Source organism: Felis catus, chromosome A1, assembly GCF_018350175.1.
Source record: "Felis catus isolate Fca126 chromosome A1, F.catus_Fca126_mat1.0, whole genome shotgun sequence".
Lineage (NCBI taxonomy): Eukaryota > Metazoa > Chordata > Mammalia > Carnivora > Felidae > Felis > Felis catus.
In genome coordinates this window covers 111120250-111145370 of record NC_058368.1, presented here as the reverse complement: position 1 = coordinate 111145370, position 25121 = coordinate 111120250, and the positions used below count along the sequence as shown (strand labels likewise).

General features: G+C 50.2%; 1 protein-coding gene across 16 annotated transcripts in view; it reads right to left on the bottom strand.

The window, feature by feature from the left end:
• JADE2 (jade family PHD finger 2) overlaps positions 1-25121 on the bottom strand; it is a 115600-nt gene that overhangs the window by 19049 nt on the left and 71430 nt on the right. For 10 of the 16 annotated variants that reach the window (XM_045059012.1, XM_045059007.1, XM_023255283.2 and 7 more), the window contains 7 exons: positions 24663-24720; positions 22535-22623; positions 9554-9711; positions 4891-5051; positions 4009-4220; positions 2646-2813; positions 1065-1181 (listed from right to left, as the gene is read on the bottom strand). In XM_045059012.1, coding sequence (XP_044914947.1) covers positions 1065-1181; positions 2646-2813; positions 4009-4220; positions 4891-5051; positions 9554-9711; positions 22535-22623; positions 24663-24720 — 963 coding nt within the window. Of the gene's footprint in view, positions 1-1064; positions 1182-2645; positions 2814-4008; positions 4221-4890; positions 5052-9553; positions 9712-22534; positions 22624-23348; positions 23527-24662; positions 24721-25121 lie in introns of all 16 variants that reach the window. The other 6 variants (XM_045059018.1, XM_045058972.1, XM_045058989.1 and 3 more) reach the window with 1 other exon arrangement.

Below are 25121 nucleotides of genomic sequence, written 5' to 3'. Positions count from 1 at the left end.
AGGAAATGGGTTTCAGCCCCATATATCCTGGGGAAATGGTCAGGTGATTTGACAATCCTTTGGGGATTAAGCTGCATAACTATGTGGGCAAAATGACTTTGGAACAAGAGGCATCAAAAAAAAGGCTGGTGGTGGGTCACTGCCTCCTTTCTGCAACATCATCTTAGATGGGGAATCATGTCCCTCCTTTGTCCTCTGGGAAGAGGTGCTGGACAGGGATCCCTTCCTTTTCTTGTCCAGGCAGCTAGGGCCGACTCAGGGACTGCTCCTCCCTCACAGCCTTGGATGATGGCTGTGATCAACTGATAAATGTTTCAGGAATACCCCACCCAACTATTAACGACCACTTATGTCGCACTCACAAGTCATTTTGAAAGTCTTACAAATGGGTGGAGGCACATCTAGTGTTTGCAATGACAACTGTTGCTAGAGAAAGAAGGACAAAGGATGACCCCCACTTTCCAGCCTGTAGACCAGCAGCATTGGGTCACCTGGGAACTTGCTGGAAAAGCAAATTCTCAGCCCATTCTTGATCTACTGAAACAGGACCTCTGGGGATAGGCCCAGAAATGCGTGTTTTAACAAGCTCTCCAGGTATTACTGACGCACACCAGAATGTGGGAACCAATGCTGTGGAAAGACTGGTGCAGCCCTGTCCTGTTTGGGGAGAGCCTATTAGCTCAGCTGGACGAAAAGTGTTTCCTACCCCTCCCACATGTTTGATGTCAGATGTGAGGTCATTGTATTTATTAACCCCAAAGACAGTCGCTCTTTGGGAAAGCCAGAATCCTTCGGAATGCAGTGATGTGGTGAGCCTTTGCTCCTGCACTCTACCCCATGCCCAGAGGGACTGGGGATGGAGGAATGCCTCTCAGGTGAGGTTCTGAGTCTGGCTCCAGTCCCAGGCCTCCATGGCCCATCAGTGGTTCTGTCTATAGCACTATGGGAGTAGGGTGGGGGTGGTGGCAGCTGTGTGTTTTCCAGAGGGTCCCAGAAGCACCCCTCTACGCAGATGGTATACGCAGGAGACCTCCTGGGCGACAGCAGGTGAACGGGCCACATACCTGGATGCAGGTGCCTGTGCACTCCTTGCAAAGGCTGCACGACAGAGCCCAGCGACTGGCTGGGATATGTGAGATCTTGGTGATGGGCTCCATCTTCTCAGGGCACCCGATGCTGACCTAGGCAGGACACAGGGAGCTGCATCAGGCCTCTCATCCCCAGCCTGCCTCTAGGGATCCCCCAAATGGGAGGTGTCTGCTGAAACCAGGCAGTGTGTGCACAGGGCAATGGGAGAGCCCCTGAATCACAAGACCTTCATGACTATCCCAGGCTGACCACTGAGTGTGTTAGCGTTTCCTCACCTGTGACTAGTCTTAAACTGTGACTGTGTATGAGAGTGCACAGCAGTCTGTGTAACTGTGTACGTGTGTGTGTGTGCACAAAGATTACTTATTATAACATGTATATATTTAATTTATGTTTCTGGGCAACAAGTAAATACCCCAAAGCAGCATTTTTTCTTGGGGGCTTCCAGAGCTTTCCTGGCCAATAGGGATGTGCCTTTATTTAGCTCTTCCTATCCCTCCTATGGGGAGAAACCAACAACCATGCCTAAGTCTTCTGGGCACAGCCCACCTCTTAGACCCAGAGGGTGCATTGGCCTCCCTACTGCCCATGTCTGAAGATAGAGGAAGGGCTCCTGTCCAGAGGTCCTAAACCAAAGGGCCTCCACGGTGGGGAGAAATCCTTGTTGGTTCTGCCTGTCTCCGCTGTGCCCAGCCCAGGGTACACTTGGACCCTGGTAGTCCCAGCTTTCAAGATGTTGATCTGGGATCTTGGAGGTAGTCCCAGCTTTCAAGATGTTGATCTGGGAGAAAGATACCACTGTCAACACAATCACTATCACCACAGAAGCCCACAATGTGGGTCCCTGCAAGAACATTCAGACTAGAAGCCCACTAAGGGGAGGGGCATCTGCTGACAGGGCCACCTGGCTTGCTTCCAGGCAAAGGCAGCATCAGAGTGGGGCTTTATTCTGAGTCCAGGAACACAGCAGGGCTGGGTCAGAAACTCTGGTGAATGTCAGCATTTCATATTTCAAATAAAAGACCATGACCTTCCAGGAGCCCAGGGTTTCTTCTAACTCAGAGTGGGCAAAGCCTGTTGCCCACAGTCCCCCCCCCACCCAGACTCAGACCCAGGCTGACCCTTCCATCCCAGCCAGTTAGCTATCCACTTCTAATGAGCTCTCTGCCTGATTGCCTGATTTCCTTTTAGGTCAGCTGGCTTATTTTTGTTTTAAACAGGGGGTATGACACTGGTTGGAACCACTGCCTGGATTTGGAAGGACCCACAATACGCTTTCACCTCTACTCCGTGGCCTGGCATCTGCCCAGCTCTCAGACTTACCACCTGGATCCCCCAGTGTCCATAATCCCATTTACCCATAGAAACTACCACCTGAGTTCTGTCCAAGTCCACAGGCAAAGCTCTCTGTGGGTCGCTGCCCCAGTTCTTCTCTGGTGCCACGTGAGATATCCCTTTTTATGCAAACCTGTGGCCTTCTTTCCCAGTGCTCTGCTACCAGAGTTCTGGTAGCAGACCCTCTTATCCAGGGCTGCCCCATCCCCATGTCTGCCCACCTCAGGAATCCACAGAGCGCAGCTGACGTGCACCCACTTGGTCCCGCTCCTGGTGGGCTTCAAGGCTCCTCCTCGCTTGGGGCAGAGCAGGCACTTTGGCTGGACACCCAGGGCACATGTCCGGCATAGCCAGCTGCCCGTGGGCACCTTGAGGATCCCGTAGCATGCCTGGGAAGAGAGCAGAGTGGTCACAAGTCAGATGCAATGGCCATCTGCGTCTGGTCAGGGTTCAGCTGCAAATGGTCTCAGCCCCAGCCCGAGCTAGAAGCTACAGGGCCACACTGCTAGTAGGCTCTGGTAAGGAGGCCTCCAGAAGGATTCTAAGGCAAAGATGCCAGTCCTCTGTGGAAGGGCTCAGCTCTGCCCTCTGTTGGGAGGAAAGTCACTTTGGCCAGAGATTCCTAGTGAGTGATGGATTTCAGAAGTGTCTATGAACTCCTGCAAGTTGAACATACATTTGAGTATGTTATGATGCCTGAGGACAAGGCCCAGGGCTTTCTACTTTTTTTCATAGAGATTTGTGAAGGGGGCTCCTCCTGGTCATGCCTAGGGCTTATGGACCTAAGAGCTACTGGGTATAAGGATAAGAATGAATGGGGGGTACACAGACAAGTGATGAAGCCCCTCTGAGCTCCCTAGGAAATATTTCAGAACCGGTGGATAAGGAGATGTGTGTGTGCATGTGTGTGTGTACGTGTGTGTGCTAGAGTGGATCCACTGGGTTCCAGTCAAGTCTTCTATAAACAAAGCCCAGAAACACCCCACACCTGGGAGCTTTGGGGCCCAAGATCAAGAGGGGGGCATGTCAGGCAACTCCTGATTTATAACATCAATAATGATAAATACTTATAGCTCGTACTATACTGTTCTCAGCAAATAGCTCGTTAGAAGTATCTTAGTCGTCACAAGAAATTACTTTTATCTGTAGCTGATAAAATAGAGGTCCACAGAGATTAAGAAATTACCCAAAGTCACATAGTTTGTAAAGGGCAGGGCCACAATTTGAAATCAGGAACCCTGGCTGCAGGCTTTGCTCTCCATCACTGCACGGTGCTGCCTGTTTAGAAGTTCAGGACGGTGAGGAGCAGAGGAAGAGGGGCACGGAGGCAGGGGGTAGGGTGTTCAGTGAGGGGATTTGATGGAGGCCCACAGGAAAAGGATGGAAAGAGAACCCAGTGGACATTCACTCCAGTCTGGCTGACAGGACTGAGCCATGGGGCACTCATTCCGTTCCCTCCTCCTCCCTTGCCCTTCTCAGGGGCCTACGCCCACAGTGCTACTGCATTCCTACAGCGAGAATGACCAGTTCTAGGCAGCAGCCTGGCCAAGCAGCATGGGGGAGAACGATTGAGAGGATGCCCACCTGGTGCACACAGACATTGCATTTGTCACAGAAGACCATCTCGTTGCCATCTTCGCCCTCGGGAGAACGGCACACATCACAGACGACGTCCTCATCATACTCAATGCCCAACCCCTCCTGTGTCTCAATGGCCCGTGCCATATTCTGGTGGCACTGGGTTTCCAACTCCTCCAGCACACGCTCTAGCGTCAGCTCATCCAGCTCTGGCCTCTCTGTGAGGACAGCAGGGGAGGGTGTTAGGAGCCTGGTCTATCAGGGCAGACGTGTGGATGGGTCTCCACCCACTTACTGTGTGACTTGGGAAAATGCACCCACTGTCGTGGGCCTCAGCTCCATCATCTGGAAACAGAATGGGCTGGACCATTCAATCTCAAAGACCCCTGGGGCTGGTTATGGTGTTCTGACTTTAGACACCCTGCTTGTGACCACATACACGTGTACATGCAGATAACACAGAAGTATCTCTGGGGTACAGCTGTGTGCATGCGGAATCCACTGCTTGAATTGTGTGTATGGCAGGGGGCTCGGGGAAACCTTCCTAGGAGATACTAGTGGCCCACACCAACTGTCCTCAGCCTCATTTATCATCCTAGACTCATTAATGTGTTCACTTACTCTTTGTCTAATAGTCAGGCTTACTAACAATATTCTCAAGAACTCTGGAAATTGCATGCTATTAGTGCACTCACCTGACAGCTACAGAAAATGAGGCACAGACACACCAAATAACTTCTCCAATCAATCAGTAATACGGCGGGGACTTTCTCCTATCTATGCAGTGCCAAAGCCCAGTTGTGCCCACTACCTTTCTGAGGGTGGCATTCAGAAGAAAACTCTGCCTGACCTGCCCCGATCCCACTCTTAGCCTGGCAGGTCACCTACCCATCTCCTTGAGCTCCGAGTTGATAAGCTCCAGCCAATAGGCATCAATCTCGTCCAGGTCATAGCGGCTGCCCCCAGGCCAATCAGGCTGGGAGCCCTCACCAAGTTCAGAGCTGCTAGGGGACACCTGGGTAGGGGGGCCTTCCAGCGGCGGGAGAATCCTAGGAAATCAAGAGAGGGTATTATGAGGGGAGGGATCCTCAGCCTGCCAGCCTTACTGGGTCTGGCAGCCTCCAGTGAGTCAACCAGCCCAGATGAGGAGCTGCTGGACAAGTATGATTTTTTGATGCTACTTCCTTATACTACCTCTTCTTGCCTGCCCACCCTGCAGAGACTCAAAGCACTATGGGTAAGCAGGAGAGCAGACCACAGGGCAGAGTGTGGGTGGGGAGTGGGTGCTGACCTATTGTCCTGCACATCCCATAAACATCCATTCTGCCCAGAGCACTCTACTGGTCCTCTCATGAAGGCATCTGGGCCTTAGCTAAAGCTCCATAATCTAGATCTGCCCCGCCTGGGCCTATAGGAGTCAGCCTATGTGCTCTCACTGGGCAATGCCCAGTGCTGGCCACTGTGGGACAAGGGGGAAAGAGCCAGTGGGGCTTCAGGTCCTTCAGCATACCCCTTAAGACTAGGGAGAGGCCAAGATTATCCCCATGTCCCCACAGGGGAAAGTGAGGCCGGGTCTCCTCTAGGGTGAGAAGGAGCCTTACCTGGGTACACTGCTGTAGCTCACGGTGGCCTTTTCCACATAAAGGGTCTACACTCCCAGAAGACAGTGTCTCCCACATACCTTAGCATTCCCTCGAATATGACATAACCTGAGCAGTCAGTCTCTCACCATGGTGTCCCCTCCCCCACTGCGAGATGGAGGCCTCCTCCCCTGGATATAAGTAAGGATGGGTCCCAGAATCATACTCCAGGGCAGCCCTCCCTTGGGTCATGGCTCTCCCTGAGGCAGCTACATTTGAAGGGTCCTGGCTGCAAAACGTGGACCCAAAGTCCTGATACACTATATGTTTTTTAAGTAAACTCTACCCCCAACGTGGGGCTAGAACTCACAACCCTAACATCAAGAGTCGCATGCTCTACCGACTGAGCCAGCCAGGAGCCCCCTGATCTACCACTTACTGTGTAATCTGGGCAAGCTGCCCAACCTGTCTGTGACCAGTGACCTCATCCAAAAAAATAAGCTAATAATAACAGTACTTACTTTCTATGGTTGATAAGAACTAAATGGATGAATACGTGGAAAGCTCTTACAACAGTGCCTGGCACACAGTAAGCACTACAGGTGTGTGAGTGTGTATTTTAAGACCTCTAGATATCACTTTGCTCCTTCTGAGATGGAACTGGAGGGCTTTTTATCTAGGGAGGGCATAGTTCCCCCTCTTGGCTCAGCTGTGTGCTGCCCCTCAGTTCCTGATGCCAGTTCAAAATGCCAGCTCTTCCCACCCTCCACCGGTTGCCATGGTTATTGCTGTGGAGCCTGGCTTCCATCTGGCCAGCCCTCCCAGGGGCTGAGAGGCCCTCACTTGCCTGAGGAGCCTCCTGGGGTCGAAGGCAGGGCTGCCAGGGGTTGTGACTCAGCACAGACACGGGAGGGGAGGGCAGGATGGCACAGGGACGTGGCTGAGCTATGGGGAGGACTCCTGGGCTCCAGGACATGCCCCAGGTGTCAGCCAGAGGGGAAGGAAGGATGAAGGAGACAGGCGAAAATGGCCTCCAGATCCGGAGGGAGGCTCAGAGAAGGTTGGGGGGAGTAAGGAGAAAGGGAAAGTGCTTGGTGCCACCTTTTCCCACACGAGAGGCCCAGATTAAGGAAGGCCTCAGGTAATGACTAATGGTGACTCCATCCAGCCCCCCCTGTAAAATAGGTCATTCCAAATAGATGTAATACTGATACTCTTAGTCCTATAAAATCCTGCTTTTCCTCACAAAGATCTTACTGGAATTAATACATTCTTTTAAAAACATAGACTAATTTTGTCTTGATGCTACTTTGTGTCCCCAGCGTATGCTCAATGAGGTTTTGGATATAACCTTAGAGTGCCCTACTACCTACTGGTGTAACTACCGACACCTGTGTTCTCAGTCAGAAAGTTCCTTTCTTTCTCTGAGAATCTAGGGTTAAGGGGCTCACACCAGAAAAGGCATTTCCTGTGTTTCCTGGGGATCTCATCCTCAAGTGTTACACCTCTTCTGGCTCTGGCTATGGAAGAAGCTATCTCTACCAGCTGGGGATCACCTGACCCTAAGCCAAGGTCTCAGTCTCAACTGTTAGCTAGCAGGACACAGATCAGCTGAAGAAGGCAGATGGCCTGGGCTGGGATCTGGGGGAGGGTCTCTACTTCAAAAGCCTATACCTACACCAGAGGCTGGTTTTGCCCTAGGTTGAATCTTCTGGATACAATGAGGGAGCAGCACAGGCCATCACTCAATTCATGATCAGGGGTTGAGACAGGTTCTCATTACCCACATAAATTTCAGACCATGAGGTAGGCAGACCTGCCAAAGCGCCAGGGAAGAATGGACAAAAAGGGAGACAGAGGGGGCTGGGGTAGCAGTGGGGAAATAGCAATGAAAGCCAGCATGACAGCGTGATGGGGGCACAGCCTCTCTCTGGGCCTCACAGGGGCAACCCAGTGCTTGTTCCCTTGGCTTGTGACTTCCTGGCCCAGCCCACTAGGCCCTGGCGGTCATACAGGGAATTCCCCAGAATTTCCCAACTTCCTCATCTATCAAATGGGGACAGTAAGATGTACTTTATAGGGCTGGTATGGTAATTAAATGAGAAGATGAACATAGCAGGCTCAGCACAGTGAATCCTCAGGAAGCACTGCTGTTAATAGTTCTGACCATGGTGGTTGCTGTGCTGGCTTCCAGATAAGGGCCTTGCAATGGGAGGTGCCCTGGAAGATGGCGGGACTGGGCTGAAGGGAGATAGGGAAGACTTTGCAAAGGAAACAGCCCCTCCCTACCTCTAGTCTATCCTCTCCAAAGAGCACAGACAGGAGGGGAGTGCCTGGCTCCTGTCAGCTTAGAGCAGCTGAGCATATGCAGGGAATGCACCTAGAAAAGCCAGAGCAGTCTGAACACGTGCTCTCCTCTTGATGTCAACAGATAAAGCACCACGCAGGCAGACAGAAGCCAAGCTACTGGTGTGGAAGCATCTGCAATTAATTACCCAGGCCATTGGATGTTTCCGGAACCACCTGACATTGACATCGAGGAGGGAGGACAGACAGCTGGGCCAAGCCTAATCAGGAATCCCCTCTCGGCCCAGCTGGTGGCCTGCCCCTCCCCTTTACTGCCCTGGGCCCTTGCCATGTGTATTCTCATTTCATCCCTGCCACACCATTAGGCAGCTACTGTTATCGGGCCCATTTTACAGAGGAGAAAACTAGTTCAAATAGGTTAGTGGTAGTTCTTCAGTCTGCACAGTCTGCAGATGTAAAGGTGTCAAACTGGCTAGGAGCTTAATCCACATTCTGGCCCTGGGGAGGGGATGTGGAGAATACATTTCCTCTCCAAATCCCACATATTCTCCCTTCCAGAGAATACTAGAGCTCCCCTGACTGTCAGAGGGCCCAGCACTCAGCCCTCAGCAGCCACAGGATGAGCCCTGCCCAGCCCCCGGTCCTCACAGAGCACATAAGCAGCATTCAGAGTCTTATCTGCCTCTGTAATTCCATGTCCAGCACAGGTCTGGCACCAGGCGGGCACTCATAGGTGTGGCTACTGGAAAGCAACAGTGCCAATGTCAAGGGAGGTCAGGGCTGGAATCTTTGCCCCAGGCCTGGTCAAAATGGGCCTAAGTGAGAGCCATGGGGCTGCCAAGGCCAAGAGTGCCGGTGGGCCAGGGAGGTCAGGACATCAGGTCCCTCTACCCAGAGACATGACTTAGAGGGTTTTGTAGCATGCAGAAAGCATCACTTGGCTGACCTCTGTTGCTGGAGGCAAGGCCACAGTCATGAGGCACCACGGGTCTCTGTGATCCACAAGACCTGAAGGCTACAAAGCCTGCAGAGGATATACCCTGACCTAGCTCCTACCTTGCCCTGGCAGGGAATCCTCCTGGGATTCCGGAAGCAACTGCTTCTGGAGCATCTGCTGTGTGTCAGCATTCAACTCCCTCCCACTTAGAACTCTCAAAAAGGAGTTAACAAGTCAAGAGCATGGCTTATTCCTGACTTAAAGACTATTTAAAAGCCTGGAGATTTCCCAGATAAGACCTGCTTGTGGGACCCAGTTGGGACTGATGTGAAGACAACTCATGGCCTGTTTTTACTGAGTGCTTGCGTGAGCCAGGTCCCATGCCAAACGTCTTCCAGGCGTCGTTTCCCTATGTCATCTCAACCACCATAGGGGGTAGATGTACCATCGTCATTCCCATTTCACAGACAAGGAGACCAAGGCCCAGGGAGGTTATGTTTCTGGCCCAATGTCAGACTGAATGTGAGTGGCAATTTGAACCTAAGCCATCTGGCTCCAGAGCTGAGCCCAAGTCCGGGCCCTCAGCCTCAAAGGCAAACTGCCAGTATTTCTGGAAATTTTCAATGGTTTGTGGGACCAAAGAATCTAAGAACAGAGACAGGCTACAAAGGTCCCTTGTCCCAGCCTCCCCTGTCTAGGGTCTCCCAGCCTGGGATGCCCAACTTACCTCACCACAGGCTCTGGAATGGCCTCTGCTCCAGCCGGCACCTGCACACCCTTCTCCCATTCTTGTCGCCATGGGTCAGCCAGGATGTAGTAGTCATCCGGGCTGAGCTGGCAGGAATCTGGAATCTTCATGGCTGTGATCAAGTCTGTCCGGAACACCTGTCAGGAGCAGGAGTGGAAAGAGTGCCTCAGGGTGGTCTGCTCCACAGCCAGGGAAGGAAAAGGCAAATGCAACTCCAGTGGCCTTTCTGTCCGCACCGCACTGCCCCCACTTTACTTCAAAGTAAGAAGCCAACTTTGTATTGTATTGCTTTATGTAAAAGCAATAATTACATTAACACACCTTCCCTGAACTCAGCACAGGGCTCTGCACAGAGATGTTCAATAAATGTGCTGAACGGAATTCACCTGTGTTCTGATCTGTTAAAGAACAGAGTTTGAATGATGGATGGGAGTGGAACTCAGGGAAGAGGAAAAACTTGCTGAGAAAGACCAAAAACCTAAGGGAAAAATCAGATGGCAGGAAGGCTTCTGTGAATGCAATACTGCCATTAAGTGACTGCTTGGGGAATTTCTACTGAAGGTTTAAGATTACGCTCCATTGCTCATGGCCTCAATCTCTCGAAAGAAAGAAAGAAAGAAAGAAAGAAAGAAAGAAAGAAAGAAAGAAAGAAAGAAAGGGGTGCCTGGGTGCCTCAGTTAAGCGGCCGACTTCAGCTCTCGTCATGATCTCATGATTTGTGAATTCGAACCCCATGTCAGGCTCTGTGCTGACAGCTAGAGCCTGGAACCTGTTTGAGATTGTGTCTCCCTTTCTCTGGCCCTCCCCTGCTCTGTCCCTCTCTCTCAAAAGTAATAAACATTAAAAAAAATTTTTTTAATAAATAAATAAAAACTTAAAAAAGCTGGGGGTGGGGGCACGCCTGGGTGGCTCAGTCAGTTAGGCGTCTGACCATGATCTCATGGTACTGAGTACAAGACCCTGAACTGACGGCATGGAACCTGCTTGGGATTCTCTCTTTGCCCTTCTCCTGCTCATGTCCTCAATCTTTCTCTCCCTCTCTCTCAAAATCAATAAATAAAAACTTAAAATTATGTTAGTACTGCAACCACAGGCTCAAATGGAGGTGTGAAGAAGTACAGGGCACCAACCCCAGGCAAATATCAGAATCTTACATAAGTAGCTGAGGGAGAGGCCAGTCCCCAGGGGCAGCTCAGAGAATAGCTTCCCATGAGCCAGGGACTCCAATGTCCCTCAAGAACAAGGACACTGTATCTCCTGCTCAGCTGGGGCAACAAAGTGCCACCCTCTGTGTGTGACAGAGTAAGAAGAAGAGAAGGTTGCATTCCTTCTTAGTCAAGCCCATCCAAAACTTCTCAGGACCAGGCCATGAATGTCTGCACCCTCATGCTCTGGTTTTCTTCTGGGCTACAGGGAACTCAGGGGGAATCTGCTTTTCCCAATGTTCTGTCTGTTGCCCACCCCCCCCCAACTCCGACTCCCTGCCTTCCACCCTGGAACAGTCTCCAAGCCCAGCCCCAGCTGACACCAGCAATGCCTCTCTTGCCCAGTTGCCTGACCTCACTGTGGCCTCCCACAAAGGGATATTGCAGGACCTGGTGGCAGCTCCAGACACTATGTGACTTGCTTAGGCACCAACTTTCCCAGTGATTATCAAATCAGAATCACAAGTTGAGAAACCACTTCAATGAGTTTTCTAGGCCTCTGACCAAATTCCAAACCAAACACTCCCCAGAAAAACCAGCATCACTGGCCTTCCAGGGGTTCATGACCAACCCGTTCAGTGGCAACCTCTGCCTGCCAGGGGCCCAAATCACTTGGCTGTGTGTGTCTCATTTGAATCTAGGGCCACAACAGCAAGAAAACAACTGAAATGGGTGCACCAAGGGGCTTGAGGCAACACCGTCCAGAAATCTAATTAACATTTGCATCTAGCTAGAGAGCGCCCTGGCTTGAAAAAGGTCAAGTTTCTTGAAGACTCTATTTGCCAATATAATTTAATTGTTAAGACTAACACCCTAACATTTAATTAGGGTGCCAGTGTGAAAAAATTAAAATGAGATTACGATTAAATGCTAATTAAGCAGAAGATGAAATGTGGGGAAGATTTCACAGCCCTGATAATTTGCATATCTTATTAGCAAGCAGTAAGGCAGCTGATACAAGAACACAAACTCAGGCAGTGGGTGCTTCTGTGCTGTCTGTCTTTCACAAGTCCCCCTTTGCTGGCATGGGTCTTTCCCAGCTAAGGCCTCTTACGAGCCCAGCAGGGCTGGAGCTGGGCTATTCCCCTCTGGGCCCCCGGACAGGACCTGGTGGGGTGAATGGAACCCATAGTCAGGTCAGCTCATCACTGCCTCCAAATTCTCCTGATCCAGGTAAGCCAAGTGGTATAGGTCGAAGCCCTGTCACTCCAATGCCATGGGGAGCCTCCCACCCAGGAGGGCGTATCACCTTGCTCCAGAAATCAACCCTTCACTACGGTCACTAAGTGCCCCTCCAAAAAGGCACGGGTAAGCCTGAAACCTTTTGCAGTTCTCTCATCCTGTGCTATAGTATAAGCATCATCTCTTTCAGGATTCCTTTCCCTTATCACCTTGACTCAGGGAGCACCAACTGCCCCACAGAGCCATATTCCACCCTGTCATCCTGCCTCTCGTCCCAGCACTTAACACCCCCACAATTAACTGGTGTGCTCCTGTGGTTTGTTTCTTGCCATCTCCCCTGCCAAAGCAGTCCTGTGTTCTGCTATGTTCTCAGTGCCCGGCATAAAGACTGCCACATAGCAGGTGTTCAGTAAATAGTGATGAAATGAATGAATGAAAGAATGAATGAATGGCCCTCTCTGGGGAATTATCTGAGGAGTCTGAGACCCCCAGCTGGCTCCTTGGGAGAGCTTTTCTTTTTTTTTTTTAACATTTTTTATTTTTGAGACAGAGAGAGACAGAGCACGAACGGGGGAGCGGCAGAGAGAGAGAGAGGGAGACACAGAATCGGAAGCAGGCTCCAGGCTCTGAGCTGTCAACACAGAGCCCGACGCGGGGCTCGAACTCACGGACCACGAGATCGTGACCTGAGCTGAAGTCGGACGCATAACCGAGTGAGCCACCCAGGCGCCCCTTGGCAGAGCTTTTTGAACACGCACTAACAGGGTGAGATACCTTATGGATATATGCAGAGTTGAAATCCCCAAGCAGGGCTCAAAGCCCAAGGACCAGCACACTACCCAAGCTGGAGTCTGGGAAGCCAGAATGCCAAGCCACACCAGCAGGGGAGAGGTGGCCCTGAGGTAGGAACAGGAGTGGCACTGGAACTCTGCAGGAAGGGATCCCAGGCTCAACTGGATCAGAGATTCAGGAGGGAGAGAGAAAGGGGGAGAGAGAGAGAGAGAGAGAGAGAGAGAGAGAGAGAGAGAGAGAGTCTAGCCCCAAGACAGTTCCAAGTTTCATCCTAGGTCACTTAGGTAGCAGGTGGCAGACTGGACACAGTGGTCCTTTTGGGCAGGGGACTGATGGAAATTCAGGCAGGGGAGCACTATCCTAATAGTAGCAGCCAGCACTTAAGGAGCACTGGGTATTCAGCACCAGTCTAAAGGCAGTTCTTCAATTAATTTGAGTCCTTACACTAACTCTGTGAGGTAGATGCTACCATCATCCCTATTCTGAAACTAAAGTTAGTTAAATAACCTACACAAGGTCCTATATGCTGCAAGTGGCACAGGATCCTAGGCCGTGAGCCACCCAACACTCCCCCCACAGCCCCTCTGCCCCTTTTGGCCACTTGCTCATTGCCTGCACAGAAGCCAAATCAGATAGCTTCCCCAAAGGCTGGACTATGTAAATTAGATGGTGGCCTTTGCAAACTCCAAGCCCTTGAATGGCCTTCCACTGTTCCCTCAGGCTGAGCTGTAGGGCCTACCAGGCCCTGTGGCCACACAAATACACTTCAGTCTCCTGAGCACTTTTCACTCTTGGCACATGGGAGGACCCTGCTGGGACGCTCTTCTCTCTTGCCAAAGTGGGGCTGGCCTGTTTCATCTTGGAGGTCTCAGATGGGTCCACATGTGCTCTGGGAAACCTTCCCGGATCCCAGGCTGGGTTCTGGGCTTCCTGTGAACTCCCACAGGTCCTGTATTGGAATCCCCTGGTTTCCTACTCCATAGCCCCCACATGAAGGAGGTGAGTTCAGTGAGTTCAAGTTGGGTCACAGGCTGGGGCCCAACAGTGTACATAGGGCCTAGCACATGCAAGGTGCCAACAAAGGCTGAATGACTCAAAAGCCTTTCACGAATCTACCACCACTTTCTTGGGTTACTGCCCAAGGCTACATATAAGCTGGGCACCTTGGTACTCTGTACCTTCCAAAGGAGCCTCTGTGCATTTACATAAAACCTGTCCACAAATATGGCAACCCCACTATCACCCAAACATCCTTTTTGTTCTAAACAGCCAGAGGTTATGCTTGAAAGAAGCTCAATTACTCTTCTAAAATGCCTTTGAATTATTTATGAAAACTAAATAAAAAATAAAATGGATGCTGATGAACTGGAGGCCTTGTCATGGCGAGAAAGTTGGAAGTTGGAAAACAAGCAATTTTCCAAGAATGTGAATGTTTACTATTTTTTCTCTTATGGCAGAAAATGACAAATTGTCTTTAAAGGTCTGCTGCCTAGCAACCAAGTTCTGAGCTGCCTGGGAGATGTTAATTGTAGCTTCTTCAAACAGTATGAAGAATGGTTAAAGGTCTAAAACTTCAAACAGTATGAAGAATGTTTAATAACCAGTCTGAATGCCAAAGTGCCAACATGGCTCTGGAGGGAGCCGAAGACCGTGTTCTCCCCAGATCTAGCAACAATGCACATGGCCTTGAACTCCATTTCCTTTTCCTGAGACTGAAGACTACAGCCACTGAGCCATCTGTCTGGTTTTCCACACCTACTTCCCCAGGAAGAACCCCAAAGAGACTCTGCCAGAAACCATCAGTGGAGTCTGGTACGACCTCCTGAAGCAAAGACAGTGACAACAGGCAACTTTCACTATGCTATGCACAGAGCTCTCGTATTTCGTATGTGATCACAAGACTTGTGGATGTTATTTGACTATTTCATCCTGGGACCTTGGCCTGTTTCCTTTTCTCAAGGGGGAATTATTGTATCAGAGAGTATTTCAGACCAAGAGACACCAAGAGGAAGTTTAGTTACTTAAGGAAAGGCTCCAGCACTTGTCATAATTATAAAATATGATTATTTGTGTAATAATTTGTTTAATGTCCATCTCCTCTAGTAATTAAGCTGAGAAAAGCAGAGACTGCATGTGTCTGGTTTATCATGGTGCGTCTCTACAGCACAGTGCCTGGCATGCACCCGGTACTCAAGAAATGGGGTACAACAGGGCACCTGGATGGCTCAGCCAGTTAAGCATCTGACTTTGGCTCAGGACATGAAATCACAGTTTGCAAGCTTCGAGCCCTGCAGTGGGTGAGCCCCACTTCTCTCTCTCTCTCTCTCTCACTCCACCCTCACTCATTTGCCCCCTCTCTCTCTCAAAAAAAAAAAAAAAAAAACAAGAAAAAGAAAATGAAAAAGAAATGGTTTACAACAAATGAATGAATGAATGAATGAACCCCAGGATTTGTCTAAGTATGATTAAACTCTGAAGCTTCCTGTCCTGTCTAGTAGGGAGAGTGGAGGCAGGGGGCTGAACTGAAAGGTCCCTCTAGGTGGACTTTAGGAACTGGTCTTGGTCACTGTCCCAAAGCCAATGAAAACAGCTTTGGCCAAGAGTGCCTGGCCAAGAGTGCCTCTCCTTGACCTCTGTCCACATTAGGAGTAAAGGTAGGAGTGGCACCCTCCTCCTAATCTCCCCCAAAATGGAGGGTCTGTCTTGAAAAAGCCAAGTGAAATTACTACCAAATACCTCGTTTTGTTTGTTTATTTATTTAATGTTTGTTTATTTTTGAGGGAGAGAGAGAGAGAGAACACGCAAGCAGGGGAAGGACAGAGAGAGAGGGAGACAGAATCCAAAGCAGGCTCCAGGCTCTGAACTGTCAGCACAGAGCCTGACACAGGGTTCAAACTCATGGACTGCGAGATCATGACCTGAGGTGAAGCTGGATGCTTAACTGACTGAGCCACCCACGCACCCTCCAAATACCTCATTTTAAATCACAATTGCTTTTTCTGAGCACTTCATCTCTTTAGAAACAATAGCTAATGTTGAAAAGTCATTGTCCTGTTAAAACAAGGTGCATGCTAAATGCTTTTTGTACGTGATACACACACACACACACACACACACACACACACACACACACGCATAACCTCACCTAATTCATATTACCCCCATTTTACAGACAGAGAAACTGAGACTCAAAGAAGTAAACCACTTATTTGAGGCCTGCATTGTACTTTAATCACTGCAATACTGCCAAGGAACCAGCCAGATATTTCTTCTTTTAAGAACTTTTTCTTTGGGAATGCAAGCTGGTGCAGACACTCTGGAAAACAGTGTGGAGGTTCCTCAAAAAACTAAAAATAGAAGTGCCCTACGACCCAGCAATTGCACTACTAGGCATTTACCCACGGGATACAGGTGTGCTGTGTCGAAGGGACACATGCACCCCCATGTTTATAGCAGCACTATCAACAATAGCCAAAGTATGGAAAGAGCCCAAATGTCCACCGATGCATGAATGGATAAAGAAGATGTGATATATATATACAATGGAGTATTACTCAGAAATCAAAAAGAACGACATCTTGCCATCTGCAACTACGTGGATGGAACTAGAGGGTATTATGCTAAGTGAAATTAGTCAGAGAAAGACAAAAATCACATGACTTCACTCATATGAGGACTTTAAGAGACAAAACAGATGAACATAAGGGAAGGGAAGCAAAAATAGTATAAAAACAGGGAGGGGGACAAAACAGAAAAGACTCATAAATATGGAGAACAAACTGAAGGTTACTAGTTGGGTTGTGGGAGGGGGGATGGGCTAAATGGGTAACGGACACTAAGGAATCCACCCCTGAAATCATTGTTGCACTATATGCTAACTAATTTGGATGTAAATTTTAAAAAATAAAATTAAAATTAATTAATTAATTAATTAATTAAAAAAAAAAAAAAAAGAAAATGCTCTAAGAAAAGAGAGGCCAGGGCCTAGAGTCAGAAAGAAGACCAGTTCATAGGCTGAGGGGATTGTTAAGACTCTTTGGGTCAGTTTATTTGATCAGAACCCTTTGCTTATAAACCTGAAGTTCCTAATAATACAGATAATACTTTGATACTGAAGAAGCATATGCATGTGTTTTGATCTTCAATAACTTTTCTTCTTGTGCTAGACTAGATGATATAAAATGTAATCAAGTGGTAATTAGCGATAATACTGATAATAGTAGATAACATTATATGAACTTTTTTGCAATGAAAATTTTTTAGACTACTTCTACAGTGAAGTTTTGAGATTAATTGATGAGGGTATTTCCTTGGCTTTACTACTTTTTTGGGAATTTTTGTTTGAATTTTTAACAATTAAATATTTTTATTAGTGTGTAGTTTAATTCCTTTATATTTGCCATTGAAATAAATAGGATACTTTGATATGAGAAAAAAAAAAAGAACTCTTTCTTGGGCTGGAACACGATAAAAATATCTCAAGCCAAGAACAAACTTAAATTAGGCATAAAACATCAGAGAAGCACTCTGAGCGTAGCCACACTCTGCCCAGCCCCATCCAAGCTACCACTAGGTTAATTTGGTCAGACACTTCTCCCCCCTCCTCTCTCTCTGTCTCTGTCTCTCTCACACACACCCTCTTTCTCTTTCACAAGGATAACAGCACTTCCTGCTCTTTAAAGAATTTATTACACACATTTCTTTTGCAAGAGAAGCCCCAGAGGCCAGGAGGAATTTCCAGCTGGCGGGAGCAGTGGTGTTTCCAACTATACTAGAAGTGGATTCTGCCCCCCACCCCAGAGGAAGGAGGCGACAGTCTCAGAAAGTAGGCACTTAACCCAGTGGAAGGGCTCCCCTTCATTGCCCGCCTGGCTGCCTTACTGCCTCATGGGGCGGCAGAGGAGCCGCTGGCTATAAACATAGCTTAAGACCACAGGGCAAACATGAAACCTTTTTCGATTTCTCCTGTTTGACCTCTCAAGATTATGGGCATTTTGTTACAATATATGCCATCACTGTTTTAATATAAAATCTGTCATTTCAAACATCTGCATAGCACCTGTACTCCTCCAGGAAAACATCTTATCCATCCTGTGGTTTTGCATCTCAGCAACACATTCTGGCTACCCGTGCCTTCACCCAAGGTTGAAGGGTCCCATTTTTAGAAACAACAGATCAAGCCAATAAGCTTCATCCTTGCTCTTCACTTGCTGCTTTTTCAGAAGGGGTGGGGGAGACTTCTATAGGAACTTTCACGGACACTGGTTCTGGCAGACACCTCAGTGGTGACGGAAACTGTTCATTAAGAATCACTTTTTTCTAGCATGCCCCTTCTTCCCCTAGGGCAAGAAGCTGAGCATTGGTGAAGGGCCCCTGTGGAACCCGCAGAGAGGCCCTATTCTCTCCTCTAGGGATATACTGATTTGTCACCAGGGCCTGCAAAGGAAGCTGACGGTCAGGTCCCAACTCCTACCTACCCTGTTCTGGGACCATCAAGGCTTTGACCCCAGGGAGGCCAGTTTTACCTCCACTTATTTCTGGGATCTCCTCCACCTTCAGGCTTCAGAGGCCTCAGCAAAGGACAGTCCTATCTACTGAACAGAAACTCCATGGCAGGGCTCTACAGATAACGACCTGCAGGCTCAGGGAGATAGAGTCACTTGCCCAAAGTCACAGAGCTCCTCAGTGGCAAAGCTGGCTGCACCTCCCATAACGGACACTTTCCTGTTTAGCACCTGCATCCTGCTGCCAGTCAAAGGACCAGTTCCCTGGGGACAGGGCCTGCATTTTCTGTACCCCTAGCACCCAGCTGGGCCTATCAGGCGTTCTCAAGTGCTTGTTGAGTTTAATCATTATCAGTAGCTCTTGGGTCCTGGAGACCCATGTCCCTGCCCACTGGCTGATTTCCGGGGACTCAGACTTCCTGAAAACCCTGTCTGGAGGGGAAACCCCACCACTCGGCCTGCCCTTCCTTCTACCTTTCTGCCCAGGCCTGAGGAAGACACAGCCTCAAACAGCAGCCTCCAACCCAGGGGGCTGGCCTCATTTCTCCTCCAGAACTCCTTCATAGCTCGGCCAGGGCGATGGAAACCTGTCTGTCCCCCTGGCCACTATGTGAGTAGGGGTCAGCTGGGGGCCTGCCCTCAACCACACTCCCTGCTTTTGCTTAGTTCACTGAAACAGGCTGGAAAGCCTCCTCTTCCTCCTTCAACCTCAGGGTCCTTCCAGGAAGGATCAAGCCAGGACCTCCTGTCTTAGTAAATTAAGGAGAAAGGTCTGTGGCAGTAGACCAACAAAAGGGCTTTAAAGAAGAACAGATACTTGGGACTACACTCCAGGCCATTTAAGTCAGAATTCCTGGGGGTGAGGTGGGATGGGATGAGGGCCTGGTATTAATATTTAAAAGAATAATCTTTGGGATTCCATCAGATTCTCAGAAATAGGCCCCACAAAGTGTTAAGCACCAATAATGGTTATACCATCTGGTCAGACAAGCCAGGCCAGAAATCCAAGGCCTCAGCATGGTTTATACACTAGTACCACCTTCCCAGGGCAGGCTAATCCCTTCTACTCCTTCAGGACTTAAGCCTTAAGCGACAAATCTCAGCTTTGTTGGGATCCTATAGGCAGGCAGAACAGAGGAAGGGGGCAGCCTGTGTCCTTGGGGTCAACACTACCTTTTCCTTCTACTACCAAAGGGCCAACTTCAGACTTGGTTCATTTTTACCAAAAATCCAGCCTCTCAAGAATCCCGGGGCCTGTCCCTTCAGCTCCAGTACTGAGACCGGTACTCCCCCCCCCCCCCCCCCCCCAACTCTGGCTGAGGGAGGCCACCCACTGGTTAGAGGCCAGAGGGGAAGCTGGGTCTCAAGGCCTCAGCCCTGTCCAGGGTCCTGACTCCTGATCCGAACACTTTTTTTTGCCCTACAGCACCTTACTCCAGTGTAGATGGGGCTCTGAGATTTATACCTTCGGGTGCACTGGGAAGGGCAGCCCCTGGCAGGTCATCACAGGGGCAGTCGCCCATCTGGCATAAACCCAAGCCCAGCCCTTTCTGTGGCTTTTGGCTTAACTAGGTATTGGTACTGCTGCTATGCTATATACTCCTAGCCCTCAAATCCCCCATGCCATCACTGTCCACATTCAGAGATGAAGAGACAAAGGGAACCAAGGGTTCCCCACCAGGGAGGGGAATGCACCATGCACATCCATTTGCAAACATTGTGGCTGGGACCTTGGGCCAGACTGACAACTACCCCACAGGTGTCTTACTTTAGAGTACTGGAGAGTTGGGACTCCCAGATCCCCTTTCACCAGGGTGACCAAAGCCTTTGGTCCCCAGGCCCAGCAGACTCTAAAGGCCCGCCTCTCCAACCCATTCACAGAAAGAGAGGGGAACAGCCCAGAGAGGAGATTTAGTGTTAACGTTATCTGCCGCCAAATCGTTGCTTTTCATCTCTGCCTTCTCATGAGCCAAATAATTTGGAAGCTTTCATTGATGGTTTCCTCTCGGCCCCACGATCACTTGGAATTTATGCCGGCTATGGCTCAGCCTCCTCACTTAGGGGACAAGGGAAACCTCACAGGCTGCACTCCAGCCTGCTGTGGGAGGAAAAGCTTGTCCTTGGCGACAGTTCAAGGCAGTGAGGACTTCCTCAGCCCTCCTGGAGCCCAGGAGTTGAGGGCGGGTGATGCCAGTCAGGCCTCAGAGCTGCCTGCAGAGGCCCCTGGGCTCGAACCCAGTGCCATGCACAACCAGTAGCCAGCAAGGCCTGGCATCAACGGCCTTTTGATGATTTAACTCTATTTTTAGGTGGAGAAAGGTTCAAAGGCTCTGCGCTGGAAAACCCAAGAGGGAGGGGAATTTTCAACCCCATGCAAATCACTCTTCCCCTCGGCCTTTGCAGACACCTGTTTCCTCCCAGCCCCTGGCCTATCCAGGATAGAGATGGCAGTCCTGCCCCTGGGATTTCTACCCTGAGAAATGGCCCCACCTCCTCCTGGAGCTTGGAGGAAGCAGGGTAGGCAGAGTCTGGGGAACCAGCCAGCCCCAGGAGCTCCCCAGAACTGCCCAACTCTTCTCCAACATTGAGAGCAGGGGCAGGCAGAATCCTCATCTCCAAAATGGGAAGAGAATTCCTGCTTCCTAGGTACTTGGAAGGCACATAACGGTGGCTATTGTTTTACTAATTCAACCATAGCCACTGGGGAGCCCCTGTGGCTCTAAGAAGAGGGTGGGAGGACAGGTGGGGAATAAGGGTGGAGGAGCAGAAAGGCAGCCCCAGAGGCTCCCAGGGCTCTAGAGCACACTCTGCCTCTTATGTCCCAGTGCCCTTGAGCACATCCCATATAGCCACTGAGCAGGGCTAGTCCACGAGGGCACTAAGAATCTCAAAACAGCATCCCCCTGCCCACCTCTTGTTCCAGTCCTCACAGCATTCCTAAAGGTATCTCCTTCCATCTCCACCCCTCTCCCACAGGGCCAAAGGAAGACACTAAGTTAAAGGACGGGGATGGGAGACATCGGGTCTCAACTACCTGCCCTCCCCTGCCAAACATACAAAAGTCCTAGGCTAGGCCAGCTCCAGGACCTGGGGAGTTATTTTTCAAATGCAAGGTTCTACAAAAGATGCCTCCACTGCATCTTAGGGGCTGGCTAACTACTGCTGCTCAGGATTGGCCCCCATAGTCATGAATGCCCCTGTGGTTAGTGGGGAGAGAGGACTCCAGGCTCAGAACAAAGATACCCTCCCCCACTCCATGTCAGGAGCTCTGCCTCAAGACTCTAGGCCCTTCTACCCTTGGCACTACTGGCCTCAAGAGCGTCAAGTCCTGGCTATACAGATCCTCAATTTCTTTACTGTAAGAGGAGGATTGAGAACCCTAAGTTACTTTTAAGGATTAAAAAAGTCAAGTGTTCAGCCCAGCTCCTGGCTACTCTGTAGGCTACAGAACAATGTCTCTCTTAAGGCCCAGATTCAAACCCCCTGCTTCTTGGGTGTTCAATGCTCTTTCAATTGCGTCTGGGCCAAGGGCATCTGCTGTCCCCAGTGCAATGCACTGAAGACCTGAAAGAGAGTGATGTGGCCCTAGGATGTGATTTGTCAGTGGCCACAAGAAGCAGGATCACAATGGCCCCGCGTGTCCAGCACTACCCACTCCTGACACACTTCTCCACAGTTCAAGAAGTCAAACACCTCTACCTGCCACAAGAAACATCCCAGGTCAGAGTAAGGAAGACTTAGAATGCAGGTGAAACAGGAAGAACACGGAGCAGATGACCTAACTGGATAGATGATCCCGAGGACCACAGCCGTCACCCTTGTATCAGCACATCCCATCACCCTTGGCTTAGCCACCAGAACACCCCAAATCCTACTGCTTCTTTCTCCACTGCTACTACTCAGCTCTCAGCCACCACTGCTTTTCTTCTGGACAACTGCAAAAGAGTCCTCCTTCCTCCTCATAGCAGTCAGTGGGGCCTTTTATTAAAACATCAGGCTATGTCATTACCCTGCTTATGATCCTTGAAAGGCTTCTCTTCTTGCTCAGCTCACTTGGAACATTTTTACAACATCCTACAAAGCTTGGCATCCACACCCCCTCCTCCCATTCATTCCACTCAACCACTCTGGCCTCGCTCTGGTGACTGGACCCTCTGCCAGGAACGCTCTCTCCCATACATCTGCAGAGTTTTATTCCCTTAACCGTCCACAGGTCTCTTCTCCTGTGGCTTCTCCACCACTGCTTCATCTTTCTCTGGACACCTGTCACTACCCACCTCGGAGGGCTTCTTTTCGTTCTGCCGGGGCCAGCCCGACTTGGTGCTGCTGGGCAGTTTGGAGCATCTTGACGCAGATGTAGCGTGACCTGCAGAGAGAGCACAGCCCATTAGGGGCCCCTGGAAGGCAGGGAACACCACCCACCCACCCACATCCAAGCATAGGAAGCCTGTAAGGAAGGGTCTGGCTTGAATGTTCAGCAGGTGGAAACCTCTGTGAGCACCTGTCCCTGCTCTGGACTTCATCAATGATGAATGCGGACATGAATACCTCCTCCACTCACCAAGCATAAGGGACTTAGGAAATAAAAGGCAGTGGCCAGGACTCAGTATTAGTTTACTGTACGACCCGTGACAAGTCCCTTGCCCTCTTTGGTCCTCTGCTTCCTCCTTGGTGAAGGAGGACCAGAATAAGCCTTCTGTGGCCACTCTTCATTCCTGCCCCAGGTTTAGATACTCTGGGATGATGCCCAGTGGATATAAAGAGGGACAAAAGGGAGGTGGGAAGAACGCTACGCTACAAGTAGACCCATTTCCTAACTTGTCACCCTGGGCAAATGACTTACCCTCTTGGAGTCTCAGTTTGCCCTTCTCTAAAATGGGGGCAAAAGGTTGTTGGGAGGATGAAATAGTATTATGCCTGTAAAGTGTCAGTACAGTCCCTGGCACAGACCACCGCCTCCATAAATATTAGCGATTATCATTAGGGTTTAAGACCCTTACTGGACTCAAAGACTGTGACCTCCACCCCAAGGGTCAAAGGAGCAACAGCCATGGGGGTGTACAGTGGTGGGGGCTGGTGGAAAGGGAGTACCCTTGCCCAACTGTGATGCAGCTGCCCAGACAGCCACTCTTGCAGGTGCCTGGCCTTCAAGAGTTCCTTCGTCTGCAATGGAGTTAGAAGCGGAGGATGCGGTTCTTCTTGGCTCTACTGAGACAAGCCACAGGCAGTGTGGTTGTGGCCACAGAGGGCCGGATGCTGTGATCTCCTGCTGCAGGGAGGAAGGGCTGGCCAGGTTAGACACCAGAGCCAAGGCGAGCAAACAGACCCCAAAGGACAGTGAACGAGACCTGGAGGTAGGGAAGGGGCTGGGATGGACTGGCCATCTAGTGTGCATCTATCTTCAGACTGTTGGGGGGCTGTGAAACTCCAGGAGCTCCAAGGGGCCTTGGAGATCTCCCAAATCCCAGTTGCTCACCACATATGAACAGACTGAGGTTTAGAGCTACAGGACTCCAGGCCCAGCCTCCCTGGCAGTTAGTTCAGCCTCTTCCTCAGCCTGGGCTCCCACCAGCATGCACTGTTGGTGGGATCTGCCTGGCAGCGCACCTCTCCTACATAGGGCAGAACAGAATGCCTTACTTGGCTATTTCATGCAGGCCCAGGTTCCTGCAGCATCTGGGAAGAGCTGCCTTTTGGTACCAGAGAAAAGCTCTCTCCTTATACAAACCTCCCTTACCTCCCCCAAATTTGAGAAGAGGCTCCCTAAGCTCCCTTTTCTCTTTGACCCCTTTTTCTTTGCGGCTCCCTTGACCCCAGGACATCCAGCTTCCACACCTAGCCCATACACAAGTCTACCTCTGAGATTCTACTGCCAAGATGCCTCATTAACTCCCTCAACAAGCATTTATTTAACACCTATTATGTGCCGGATCTAGCTGGGGATACAGCAGTGAGCCAAACATAACCCCTCTCATCAAGGAGCTTATGGCTCGTTAGGACATGATATTCATATCGGGTAATTATAACAAAAAGAAACAGGTTTTCTGTCCGTTGTGTAGAGACTTCCTACAGGGCCCTGATTTAACAGAAGGGCCAGAGGGAACGGGAAGTGTTCTGAGGAGCCAGGTGCAGCATATGCAAACACCCAGAGGGGATTTGATCTTTTCCAACCAGATCAAAACACATGGGACTGAGACCTAGGGGATAAAAGGGTACAGGGTGAATAGAACACCAGGCTCTGGAGGCCACAGGGTGTGGAGACTTTCATAGGAGCACAAGGACCTGGCCTGATTTATGCTTTTGTCAACATGGAGACCATGGGGCAGCCTCCCCCAATCTGGGCCTGTGGGCCTGTTAATTATTTAAATGCTTTCCTTGTAGGAGCCCCAAGCAGGAAGGCCTTACTGTCAGTGGTGTCAGAGTTGTCGCTGCTGATGGAGTATTTTCGCCTCTTCTCTTCCATCTGCAATAAAAGGCAGGCCCCATTACATTTACAGGAGGCACAGGAAATCCTCAATCTCTCAGAAAATTGCCTGATCACCTACCTCCCCATACTCCCCCCTGCTGCAGTGAAGAATGAGAATAGGTCCTGCCGTAGCCTTCTCCCCAGCCATCCTCGCCCTCTCCCCACCCACCCACCCACAGGACTCCTGGGGGTGGGGCAGGGGGCTGCATCTCCCACTTCCTGAGCTCAGAGCCTCAGATGAGCAGGAGTCTGGCCAAAGACGACAGAGGGAGGAGGGCAAGGGGGTCAGCAGCCCCAGAACAATGATTAGGGCCTGCCCAGCCCCAGCTTCCACTCAAGGCAACTCAGGCCTTCCAGAGAATCCACTCCCATCTGGTGTTCTGCAGGGTGCCGAGGAG